Source organism: Azolla caroliniana, unplaced genomic scaffold (assembly GCF_043228905.1).
Source record: "Azolla caroliniana isolate FFs.n. ecotype wild unplaced genomic scaffold, voAzoCaro1.0.p SCAF_11, whole genome shotgun sequence".
Classification (NCBI taxonomy): domain Eukaryota; kingdom Viridiplantae; phylum Streptophyta; class Polypodiopsida; order Salviniales; family Salviniaceae; genus Azolla; species Azolla caroliniana.
This window is the reverse complement of record NW_028230446.1, coordinates 3,795,596-3,808,299: the sequence shown is the minus strand read 5'-3', so window position 1 is coordinate 3,808,299 and position 12,704 is coordinate 3,795,596. Positions and strand designations below refer to the sequence as shown.

The following is a 12,704-nucleotide window of genomic DNA, read 5'->3' as shown; positions in this document are numbered from 1 at the left end:
TTAGAAACATTGAAATGCATGAGAATGAATTGGATGCTGCCGATATCTTTGATTCTTGGCCAGCTTTCAAGGGAAATTTCTGCAACATGTTAGAATGATGATATGATGCATAACTAGAAAATAGCTCCTTTTACAGAATTCCAAGATCTTCCGGAGACCTATGGCATCCTCATATTCTAGAAACTGCGATAGGACTCCAAGATATTCCAAACAAAACCTTCACGTCCATGGCAAGTAAATATGGCATCAAATCTCATATAATCTCAAGTCACTCATACAAAACACATATGAGCAGTGCTTAAAAGGAACTCCAATTATATAATGTACTTATACAACAAAGGCAGTCTCCTGTCTCGAAACGTCCTTATTTCTCGGTCCTTATTTCCCTTTCTTCGAGATCGACATAGCTCTGATGCCTTGAGGATCAGAGATGTAGCCAAGGGGTTTATAGAAACTCACAACATTGGGCTCTGCGAAGAGGCAAATGTTAGTGATACCCTTCTGTAAGAGAGCAAACATAAGCCTCTCCATGAGAGCTTTACCAAGACCAAGGCCTTGGTAAGAAGGGTCAACAACTACATCCCAAATGATAGCATTGAAAACATCATCTCCAGTAGCTCTAGCAAAGGCAACAAGGTTTTGTGACCTGACCTCCTGTAGCCAAAGCAGGGATGGGGTGTTCTGGAGGGCCATCTCGAGCTTCCCTTTTTCGCGGCGAGGGAAACCCACCTTCACAAACAGAGTGTTGAGGCTATCCAGATCTATTCCTTCTAGGGTAGTGTGGAATTTGAATCCTTTAGAGGATAGGGTTTCATCACTGATTGTGAAGTTACCTGTCTCTGTAATCCCAGGACACTCGGCCGCGGCGGCGGAGGCCGAAGGTAACGAAGGAGAAGAAGAGGAGGCTAGGGTTAGAGTTAGGGTTTTGGACTGATTGGAGAAGTGGGTTCTGTTGCTGATCCTTGGCATACATGTTTTCCTGATTTGGGTATGTGAGGAACACCCAACTGTTGTTGGGTGGTTGGGGGAGGAGAAGGGAAGAGATAAAGGAGAGATTGCCATTGCCATCTCTCTCTCTCTCTCTCTCTCTCTCTCTCTCACATATGTCCACATAAGCATACAACTAAGTACATTCTACCCCATCCATCCGCTAGTTTCGGTTTGCAACCAAATCATAATTATTAGGCTTTGGTGAGGAAACCGGCAGGTCCGGGTCACGCACGGTGCAGGACATGTCTCAAATGGTGCGTGCGATCTGCACCGTTCGATCCCTATCCACAAAAAAGCGCACACCTAAAACCCAACCCGGCTCTAATGAGCCTCTGTCACCATTTGACCCGGCTCTGACCATCAAATCTGTCACGTCTAACCCGACTTTGACAAGCTTTTCTGTCACACCTAAACCTAACCGGGGTACATGAACCTAACCCGGGTACCTGAACCTAACCCGAGTACATGTGCCTAACCTAACCCGGCTGAAATTTTTGAAGAGACCATTGTTTAAAACAATGCTAAGATTACCCCAAAATATCAAAAACATTTTCAAAAAAACAAATTTTCAGCATTTTAAATATAAAAACTCACCAAAACTTTCGTCCAACACTGAATTTAAACAAAATATCAACAATTTTAGCCACCAATTGAACTATACATGTTCAGAGATCAAAATCTTGGAGTTGTATATATACAAACTCTAGACACCACAAACCTAAAAACTCACATGATGTAATGTAATAAATAAAAAATCAAATATCAAGGCTCTTGTTAAGAGGATGGCAAGATTACACCCACAATTTTTGCAACAATTTGCATTAGAGTTTCTTGAATTCAATGTCAAACCATCACAATGCAAGCACCAAACCTTCTTAGTCTCACATATTAGGAACCGGCTCTTAGCACAACGAGCACCTCTTTGTAGTCTGCCAGTGGGTGTTTTGGTCGTGTTTGGGGAGCTACCAATAAGCTCTTGTGAAATGTTGGGTATGGCTCCTCTTTTCGCACCAATTTGTTGCTTCCGACTTAATGAACCTCCCAATGCCATAATGGTTGTTGTAGGTGCACCCATAGATATGAGCAACTCCTTTCGAAAATCTACCATGAGTTGGCAACAACTCTCAATATCCGCACTGTTCATTGCTTCCCATCGTTGCTCGAGCAGTTGAAATGCTTCCATAGTTTGATGTGCACGCTTCTAACTTCATTTCTTCCCTTTCATCAACTTCTACATTCATCTTGACTTCTGCTTCTTGTGTCAACTCTAGTTCTGTATCCATTGTGGCATCATCCATTCACATTTGAACCGCATGACCTATAATGGTAATGATCTGCATATGATGGCATATGCCTCTCGATGATCATCCAAATGGCAAGCAAATGCTTACATTTACTTGCAAGTCTTGACAATCACAAATGAGCATTAGAGTGAGACATTGTACCATACAATGGGAGTGGTCATGCTCAATGTTCGAAATCAATATCGAGCGCCGTCCACAATATGCACTCAGTTATTTGATGAGATTATGTGTGTCTTACTTGGTTGTGAAGTGTGAGTTTGGCCAACCGATGTGGAAATGTGTTGATGGGGTAGGGGGTGGAACCTAGAATGGCTCCACCCCCCTCCCAAGGGAGTTAAGTGAGGGTGAGAGAGGGAGAGAGACGTCAAAGAGAGAGGGAAATTGAGAGGAAGATTCTTCATATTCCATTCATGCCCCATAAGGGGGTTAAATAGTGCAATGAGGGTTAGATACATAGGGGTGCATACCCCTCCATCCATTCACACACAATTATCTCACACCTTTCCTATCTACCCTCATGCACACACATGTGCATGTGTTCATACAATTACGCATATACTCACACTTACACTTAGTCTCAAGCACATTTGCACATACACAACAACAATACTATAGACTTTCATTGTTGATGGGGAGAGATTCTAAAGTGGAATGCACATTATGCACACATTGTCTGATTTGTCATTCAAAGGCACATACGATTGACTAGTGAGAATATAATTTGCTAAACAAAGTTGCAACTCTAGTAAGACAGATACAACCTTATGGTGACCAATAACATGATAGGATTTGGTAGGTGCACCGGTTTCAAGACGATGATCGGCCAAGATACGATGATTGTTATTGATCAAATCAAAATCGGCGAGATGATTATCAACGAGATGATCGTTACAATGATTACCCGACTCTGACAAGCTTTTCTGTCACACCTAAACCTAACCGGGGTACATGAACCTAACCCGAGTACATGTGCCTAACCTAACCCGGCTGAAATTTTTGAAGAGACCATTGTTTAAAACAATGCTAAGATTACCCCAAAATATCAAAAACATTTTCAAAAAAACAAATTTTCAGCATTTTAAATATAAAAACTCACCAAAACTTTTGTCCAACACTGAATTTAAACAAAATATCAACAATTTTAGCCACCAATTGAACTATACATGTTCAAAGATCAAAATCTTGGAGTTGTATATATACAAACTCTAGAAATCACAAACCTAAAAAATCACATGATGTAATGTAATAAAAAAATTAAAATATCAAGGCTCTTGTTAAGAGGATGGCAAGATTACACCCACAATTTTTGCAACAATTTGCATTAGAGTCTCTTGAATTCAATGTCAAACCATCACACTGCAAGCACCGAACCTTCTTAGTCTCACATATTAGGAACCGGCTCTTAGCACAACGAGCACCTCTTTGTAGTCTACCAGTGGGTGTTTTGGTTGTGTTTGGGGAGCTGCCAATAAGCTCTTGTGAAATGTTGGGTATGGCTCCTCTTTTCGCACCAATTTGTTGCTTCCGACTTAATGAACCTCTCGATGCCATAATGGTTGTTGTAGGTGCACCCATAGATATGAGCAACTCCTTTTTAAAATCTACCATGAGTTGCCAACAACTCTCAATAACCGCACTGTTCATTGCTTCCCATCGTTGCTCGAGCAGTTAAAATGCTTCCATAGTTTGATGTGCACGCTTCTAACTTCATTTCTTCCTTTTCGTCAATTTCTACATTCATCTTGACTTCTGCTTCTTGTGTCAACTCTAGTTCTGTATCCATTTTGGCATCATCCATTCACGTTTGAGTTGCATGACCTATAATGGTAATGATCCGCATAGTGATGCCATATGTCTCTTGATGATCATCCAAATGGCAAGCAAATGCTTACATTTACTTGCAAGTCTTGACAATCACAAATGAGCATTAGAGTGAGACATTGTACCATACAATGGGAGTGGTCATGCTCAATGTTCGAAATCAATATCGAGCGTCGTCCACAATATGCACTCAGTTATTTGATGAGATTATGTGTGTCTTAGTTGGTTGTGAAGTGTGAGTTTGGCCAACCGATGTGGAAATGTGTTGATGGGGTAGGGGGTGGAATCTAGAATGGCTCCACCCCCCTCCCAAGGGGGTTAAGTGAGGGTGAGAGAGGGAGAGAGACGTCAAAGAGAGAGAGGGAAATTGAGAGGAAGATTCTTCATATTCCATTCATGCCCCACAAGGGGGTTAAATAGTGTAAAGAATCAAGAGATGGATTCTTGTGAAGCGGAATAGGTGTGAACTATGTGTGTATGTGTGTATGAGATAGAGAGAGAGACACACACACAGAGTATATGCAAGGTTAAGTATATTAGCAAAGGAGAAAGAGTCAACATTTTACAAGGTGGGAGGAGGGTGCTTTATGTAGTCACCCTCTCTCTTCATTAACTACAAGGCTCATGGAGCATGGGGAATGTGAAAGCTCATAAGTTATGTGTCATAGAATCATGCTAGAATACAAAGTGGTGACATAATGGTGACTCTTGACCGTTGGAGTGTCTCTTCACTCTCAAGGTGAGTTCACACACTAGACCAAGTTGAGCTTGATTCTCAACAAATAGTACAATGAGGGTTGGATACATAGGGGTGCATACCCCTCCATCCATTCACACACACAATTATCTCACACCTTTCCTATCTACCCTCATGCACACACATGTGCATGTGTTCATACAATTACGCATATACTCACACTTACACTTAGTCTCAAGCACATTTGCACATACACAACAACAATACTATAGACTTTCATTGTTGATGGGGTGAGATTCTAAAGTGGAATGCACATTATGCACACATTGTCTGATCTGTCATTCAAAGGCACATACGATTGACTAGTGAGAATATAATTTGCTAAACAAAGTCACAACTCCAGTAAGATAGATACAACCTCACGATGCACCGGTCTCGGGACGATGATCGGCCAAGATACAATGATCGTTATCGGTCAGAAAATTAGGCCATAAACCCTAATTTTCCTTACGGAAGCCATAAACCCTAATTGTCCTTTTGCAAACAAAGCGGTGCCGATGTCATTGGTGTCAAGGATAAACATCCTCCCATCTCTGCGCCCTTGCGCAATAATCTGGCCCTCTTCCTCGATGAAGCACCCGAGGTGCGTAAACCGCAACTGCATCCCCTGGTCAACGATCTATCCAACTGACACCAGGTTCTTCATGATTGTCGAAACATGTAATACATTCATCAGCTTCCCCTTCTGTCCAACGTGGCTCAAAGGGACTTCTCTGACGTGCACGATTGGGTGAAGAGTGTCGTCTCCGGTTTCGACTACTCCTGGTTGATCCGGTTTTTCCAAATAGGAGAACCACTCTTTGTGGCTCGCCATGTGGTTCGACGCACCGGAGTCAACATACCAGACTTCCTCCGATTTGGAAGTGGTCTTCTTCATCGAGTTCGCCTCGTGCTTCATCACCAAGGTTGGCCCATTACCGTTCTTGGATCCTCCCGATCCCTTCGCGTAGTGTGAGCTTTGCCAACCATCCTTGCCGGCCTTGCCGGATCCGGATTTGTCTGTATCGGCCCGTTTTCTCCAGCACTCGCTTTCTTTGTGGCCCTTTTTGCCACAGTACCAACATTCCGTTGCAGACTTCTCTTGCCGTCTTCCGGTGTCGCCATGACTCCCTTTGCCTGTGGAAGTCCCGGAACTGCTGTCGGCACGTTCTCTGTGCCTTCATTCTTGCTCTTGCCGGCTGCCTCCATTACGTGTCGACCCGCCTCGTCCACCACGCCCACGGGACCGATCCGCCTCTGTGTATAACATCCGGTTGTCAGTGGGTGTGCTAGTTGATGCTCCGGCGTGGTTCTCCTCTACAAGGAGCATCGACTGTAAGTCAAAAAATGATGGCGTATTCTCCCTTGTACACACCGTCGTTCGGAACGCTCTGAACTTCGACGTCAGGCCCCCCAGACAGACCTGTACCATCTCGTCTTCCTCTATGGTAACGTTGATAGAGGCAAGCGAGTCACAGATCTCTTTGATCCGGGCCGTGTAATCCGCCACCGACATGTCCTTCTATCGGACATTGCTCAACTCCTGTCGGAGTTGCAGCTTCCGGGTTGTTGTGCTCGCGGCGAACACCTTCTTCAGGTTCCCCCAAGCCTCTTTCGGCGTCTTGGCATCTCGAATGTGGCTCAACAGCTGGTCTCCGACACTAGACGCGAAGCAGTACATCATTCTGCTTGCCGATTGTTCCCACATTGGGAAGTCCTTATGTGCCGCATCAGGTGCTGTTACGTTGGCTCCTTCGACGAAACTCCAGTAGCTATGCCCAAGCAGGTACTAGTGCATCTTATACGACCAAGATGCATAGTTGGATCTGTCGAGTTTCTCCACATGGAGCGAGCTAGCCATCCCTTTATCCATCACTTCTCTGTCTGCTATTTTATGACCTGTTAGGGTTTGCTTTCAGGCATTTTTCGGGTGTAGAGGAGGTTCTCAACCCTTGCGCTCTAATACCATGTAAACGATTACTTGCGGAAGCGTTAGAAACAGAGAAAAGTAGGGAATACACAGAGTACGCGTGAGAGACAAAGAGAGCAGAACGTAAAAGCTATATTCAAAAACGATATAATTACTTTGTCATTACAACTGTGCTCAGTAGCACTATTTATACAAGTCCTCGTGGGACTGACAGAAGTACCGCGTACTTTAATGCTCACACGAGCATCTGACACTTACTACGAGACTATAATTGCCTAGTAGTCTAAACTAATACTAGGCTTCCGGTTACCCATTGGATCCGGCTAATTGGCTCCCCAGCTCACCGTCTCTGTTGTTTGCCGGCTTACCAATCCGTCTCGCTTGCCGGCTCAGGCTTATTCAGCCGATCCGGCTCCAATTGAGCTTGCCGCTCAACAATGTCGTTAGTTCCATGGGGATGTCCTCAATGTCGTTGCGGTGTTTACGTCCCCATACCATTCGTAGACAAATGACCTCATCGAATGCCTCAACAAGACCCTCAAGCAAGAGATTGCCACGTACATCAATCCATGCCACCAATCCTGGGATCAAATCTTGCCTTTCGTCACCCACGTGTACAATACATCCATACATGCGTCAACACAAAGCAACCCTTTTCGAGCACTCTATGGGTGCGACTCTCGCTTCCCACCTGAATCATCCATTCCAAACCTACCAACATGGATAACGCCACTTGGGGGCTTTATCTCCAACAGATGCTCCCCCTCCTTCGACAAGCCAGCTCTCGAAACCTACAAATCACACAACAGCGCCAAAAGCGGCACTACGACGTGGGTTGAATTACCCCGGATTATGTATATGGCACCAAAGTCCGTGTTTACTTCCCGGTCTATCGGCGCAGTCTCAATGAATCCCTCATGCACCGATGGATCGGCCCCTTCACCATAGTTCACGCTATCAAATCCACTACTTACTTGCTCTAACGAGATTCACCTCTGCCCATGTTGCCCCCATCAAGCCCTATGCCACCCTAGGCCCATCTTCTAGCACCCGTACTTTCTCCATGTCATAAAACTCCTTGTTTCTCTTAGGGGGAAATGTGGTATCCCTTTGTTGCAAGTGCATGCCTTCATGTTGTGGTGTGCATGTGTTCCTTTGTGCCCCCTTTTAGCACACCGTTTTTAGCACGCATGCCTTCATGTTGTCGTGTACATGTGGTCCTTTGGGCCACCCTTTTAGCACACCCTTTTTAGGATGCATATAACTAAGCTAAGACAACCCAAATGGGTACCTTTCTATCGACTATAAATTGAGCAAGAAGTAAGAAGCTAAGCAAGTTGGTTTGGAGTCTCTTTATGTGCATTTCATAATATATATACATCATTTAGGTCAACATTAAAATATACTTGAAAATAAATAAATAAATAAAGATAAAAATATGCACGATCAAAATTAGAGTGGAAAGAAAAAAATAACATCCTAGATCAGGATAAAAGCACATCCCAAATCGAGGGTAAATACACACAACACCAGGTAATTGTGTGTGCATGTGTGTTTATTTATTTTTTAGACACCTTGCAACCAAGTTATGGGCGCCCACACAAGGGCCAGCCTCGTGAGGTTGCGTCTTGTAGCACTTTACTAGCATAGAAGGTGACATGTTGTAGGCCAATGCGACCCGTTACAACAGTTCATCGCGACCTGTTGTTACTCATACCGACTAATAGAATGTTAATAACTTTAAGCAAAATTAAGAAATTAAATAAGGAAGAAAGGTGTTAGTCCACCTGACCACTTCCTAACGAATGTGAGAGATGGATCCCAATCCCCCGTCAATGTTTCATACCACCGAGAACAACCATGGATCATACCTTAAGTTTGGATACGGTAAACACATTAAGTTTGGATATAGCCCAATAGTAGCACAATAATACGGTAAACACATAACGACAAAGAAATCACCGAGACAGTGATCGTACACAAAGATCCAGCGAGCAGACATCATTAATGCTAATGATACGGATTTTGATGTGTTATGAGCGAACATCAATAATGCTAATGATCATATTACAAGTGATTGTGTTCTTTTATGTGTTTCTTTGTTTGAATGGCTATAGTAGAAGAAGCTTTCCTAGAATTGAAGTCTTGAGGAAAATGAGTGGGGCTATTTTTGTAATTTAGTTATAAAAGGAGGGCTATTTCCATAGATAGGCTTTTACTATCATTATCTTGCAACAGAGAAGAAGAAAGAAGAAGAAGAAGAAGAAGAAAGAAGAAGAAGAAGAAGGAGGAGGAGGAGACAGTGATTAGAGAACAAGGTTTCCTTTTTTAGGGCTTTTTATGCTGAGGTTCTCCATCCACCGCCATGCCATACCTCGATGAATTCATCAAGAGTACGCTCCTTCTTCTCGATATCTCTCTTTTGCTGCTCCATTCTCTGCGATCAGGGTTTCCTTTTTTAGGTTTATGCATGTATGGTACTTGTGTATATACACGCATTTAACCTATAGAAGGTTGTTTGAACATTATAAAAACATGTATTCGTTGTGCAAATTTGCAGTGTTTTGTAATCGGAATCCAGTGTTTTGCATCACAGAATATGGATTGTGAAATAGCGTTTCATTCTCAGATAATTGAACTCCGTGGATTGATGTCAGCTAATTTCTGTTAGAGATGATTAATGTGAAACATTTGATTCATCAAGAGAGCCAACTTAACATGTGTTGTAAAGGAAAGCTAATTTTTTTTCTAGGAAAGAACCCCCAAATTTCAGATATCTCCGAGTTTCTCTTTGTCTCCTCAAATTTCCCTATACTTTCGTTATTTCTCCAAATGCCCTAGGCCAAACCTTGAAAGACAAATTCAATGTGCTGTTTGATCAACTACATGGCTAGCTAATCCCTTTTCCCTCAGTTATATGCAGTATTTGACCAATTATATGACCAATTAATCCCATCTTTTTTGTCTCTTTTGGGGACTTTAGGGTAGTAACGCAAACACAGGGCATTTGGGAAATAAAGGAAATTCATGGTATTCCAGATACGGCCCTTCTAACAAAACATATGTTTGATGATACAGGATGATATAATCTCAGAAAATATTTTATTGTTTCGGATATTCATGTAATTAAATTGAGTTAAAGATTACCTATGCTGCAATGAATGTTAATGTCTGGAATCTACATTGTTTTGATGTTGGCAATTTCATCATGTTGAATAGGTATTGCATCACTTCCTTCAGAACTCTGTGACAGTTGCACTGAAATAGGGAAGCTGGATAAGCATTTCCAAGGTAGGTCAGATTTTTATCAGGAATTGATTTGGAATTTGACTATTAACTTGCATGTTTCCCTTAAAGGGGCTTATGCAGGGTAGTTAGAGATTCTTTTTGTCTTTTACCTTTTATTATACAATTTTCATGAACGTTCAAAGACCAGTTTTTATCCTTCTAAAACATGACCATTTTTGTTTAGAATGCCAGAAGCAATTGGAAGATCGGTTTGAACAGGAATTAGAAGATGCAAAGAAGGCGTTTGTGTCTGATGGTGCAGCACAAGTGTCACAGTTTTCAAACGAAATTACAAATTCAACTGAAATTTGCAAGGCAATTGCTGATAAGAAGATAGAGCTAGCAACTGAAGCCTACATGAGAGTAAGGAATCCATTAATTACTATTATTCACCATTGTCAATATTTGAAACTTAGTGCCGTATGTATATAGCAATTTTCCTTTTGTAATCAGAGCTAAGCCACTAGAATTTTATTAACATAAAGCTCTATGTTATCAAAAAAATAAGCAATGCAAAGATTCTGAAGTATCTTTTAATTTTCTTTATTTCCCCCAATGCCCCAAAGTTTTTTGTTATTTCCTTGATGCCTGTTATCAACCCCCAAAGATGATGATAATATATTAATGCCGGGGGGAACATGATCCATAGAACCAAAGTAAAGATTGATATTAGTAGAGAGACAGAGAAGTTATGAACGGCTATGAGAAACCCAATACCATCTTTGGGACAGGGTGGAGACCAGGGAAAGTGAACTTTGGTTCTCAGTTTTATGACTTTGATGTTATGGTATAAATCACCAAACCAACCAAAGAGGAAATAGCACATATAATTGCTCAAGAGGGGTTTGACCAGGGCATTTGAGGAAACTAGCAAAACCTTTGGGGTATCTTGGAATTTTCCCTACCGAAATCTGTGATCAGTCTTAGTGGTTTCTTTTATACTTGTTAGTTTGGACTCTGATAATTTGTGGCCTTTTTGATAGGTGGATGGACACATTCGTCGGCTGGACAAGTATTTGAAGAAATTCAGTCAGCATAGTTTGTGTTCTTTCATGTTCTATATGAATGATTAGCAAGGACTCCATAGAGGCACATGACATTAAGGTCATTCTGTGATGACAGAGAGTGAGCCGATGTTTCCATCCATCTTTGAACCAAGCTTTGAGGTGCATAAAACAACTGGGAAGGGAGGTGTTATTGGTGAGATTGGAGCTGATAATAAAAAGTATTTGCTTTTTCTGATCTTTGCAATTTGAAAGACTTCTTCATACAGATAATTATATCTATGAGTTGATTGATTTGTCTGATTTACAATTATTTAGGTGTCATCAGGTGGTAGAACCACCAGTAAGCATGGACCTCGATCTACCTGTGGATCCAAATGAACCAACATACTGCCTCTGTAATAGAGTCTCATTTGGTGAAATGGTCGCATGCGATAATGATAGTGTGAGTAGAAAATCCTTGCTTTTAACACCATATCAGGAAGCTGTATGACGTTCATGTATGGATAGATATATGTCTTGAATCAGAATGCATTATTGTAGAACAAAAATTTAGTAATGATAATGATGTCAGTAGAAAACGTAAAGAATTCATCATGGATGTATGTGTCGGAGTGTGTTAAAGAAAAATCAATGAAATGGTCACATGTAATAATGAGGATTTGAATAGTGTATGGAATAGTAATATTGTATGATAAAATGTACTAGTATGAATGTTTCTCTTCAGTGGTATTAATTATTATGATGGTAAATGTGCATTCATATCTAGTCATATATTTTGTTTTGCTATCTAATCACTGGATCCACATGTTTGCAGTGCAAAATTGAATGGTTTCATTATGAGTGTGTGGGCATTATAGCTCGACCGAAAGGGAAATGGTACTGCCCTGAGTGTGCTCCAAGAATGAAGCAGCGTAAAAGGGCCTAGTCTTTGTGGATAGACTTGCAATGTCAATGGATATGGATCTATACGCATCAAATTAAGGACATTCAACCTGGACCTCATAACCTAGACATCAGTATATATGTGTATGAACAACATTTAGTTTACTTCTTTCACCATGAAAGTGGTAAGAAAGATTTACATTTGTATTATACTTTGTGTACATTTGATGGTCTCTGGTAAATTATGATTTAGCCTGCAGAATGAAATCTGTTTCCTAGAAGATTGGCAGGTGTCATGTCATATCTTCTTCTTCTTTAAATTTGTTTTTCTACATGATGTGATAATGATTTGAGACAATTCTGGTATCTAGTGGCATTGAAGCTATATTCAAGATCAGAAATTTCGAAACATATAATGTATTTTGTAGGTTACTGCACATGGCTTTTGTGTCTTTAGTGACCCTAGCTGTGGGCAATGTACCCCATTTTTGCACATCATATCCCTTGTCATTTTGGTACTATACGGGCAAGCAAAGTGATATATATGCTATTTTTTGTTGTCAAAATCGCATACTTGTACAGGATCAAATATTTGTACATTGTTTTGTCCATGAGGAAGGGTTTAATGTTGGATGCCAAGATAATGATGGTGATGTGTTTGACCTCTCACAATGGATATCTAGCATTTAGGCATGGATGTGTATGAAACATGAAACTTTGGTTACATATAACATGTATAAGAAGTG

At 41.3% G+C, this 12,704-nt stretch overlaps 2 protein-coding genes across 5 annotated transcripts; one reads left to right on the top strand and one right to left on the bottom strand.

The window, feature by feature from the left end:
• Positions 1-288: 288 nt before the first annotated feature.
• On the bottom strand, positions 289-1,114 carry LOC147857611 (Acyl-CoA N-acyltransferases (NAT) superfamily protein). The gene has a single exon (XM_087326691.1). The coding sequence runs from the start codon at positions 1,111-1,113 to the stop codon at positions 379-381; it is 735 nt and encodes a 244-aa protein (XP_087182817.1). The 5' UTR covers position 1,114; the 3' UTR covers positions 289-378.
• A 7,915-nt stretch (positions 1,115-9,029) lies between these two features.
• Positions 9,030-12,210, top strand: LOC147857610 (PHD finger protein ING1-like). 4 transcript variants are annotated; one of them, XR_015530531.1, is made up of 7 exons: positions 9,030-9,174; positions 10,001-10,072; positions 10,254-10,432; positions 11,053-11,098; positions 11,192-11,269; positions 11,392-11,518; positions 11,891-12,210. XR_015530531.1 is itself a non-coding variant. In XM_087327871.1 (7 exons), exons 1-7 carry the CDS (start codon positions 9,147-9,149, stop codon positions 11,999-12,001), a joined length of 666 nt encoding a protein of 221 aa, XP_087183997.1. In that variant the 5' UTR covers positions 9,031-9,146; the 3' UTR covers positions 12,002-12,210. The 4 variants fall into 4 exon arrangements, 2 of the variants coding, with proteins under 2 accessions (XP_087183997.1, XP_087183996.1); XR_015530530.1 differs by having other exon boundaries at positions 11,053-11,107; XM_087327871.1 differs by having other exon boundaries at positions 9,031-9,174; positions 11,192-11,294.
• The last annotated feature ends 494 nt before the right edge of the window (positions 12,211-12,704 follow it).

What these genes read in the sequence shown, in the direction of transcription:
- LOC147857611 (XM_087326691.1), bottom strand. Translation starts at nt 1,113, where the DNA reads ATGTGGACATATGTGAGAGAGAGAGAGAGAGAGAGAGAGAGAGAGATG.
- LOC147857610 (XM_087327870.1), top strand. Translation starts at nt 9,147, where the DNA reads ATGCCATACCTCGATGAATTCATCAAGA. An exon ending in CCTCGATGAATTCATCAAGA is followed by an intron (nt 9,175 to 10,000) that starts GTACGCTCCTTC and finishes CATGTTGAATAG; the next exon opens with GTATTGCATCACTTCCTTCA. An exon ending in CAACTGAAGCCTACATGAGA is followed by an intron (nt 10,433 to 11,052) that starts GTAAGGAATCCA and finishes CCTTTTTGATAG; the next exon opens with GTGGATGGACACATTCGTCG.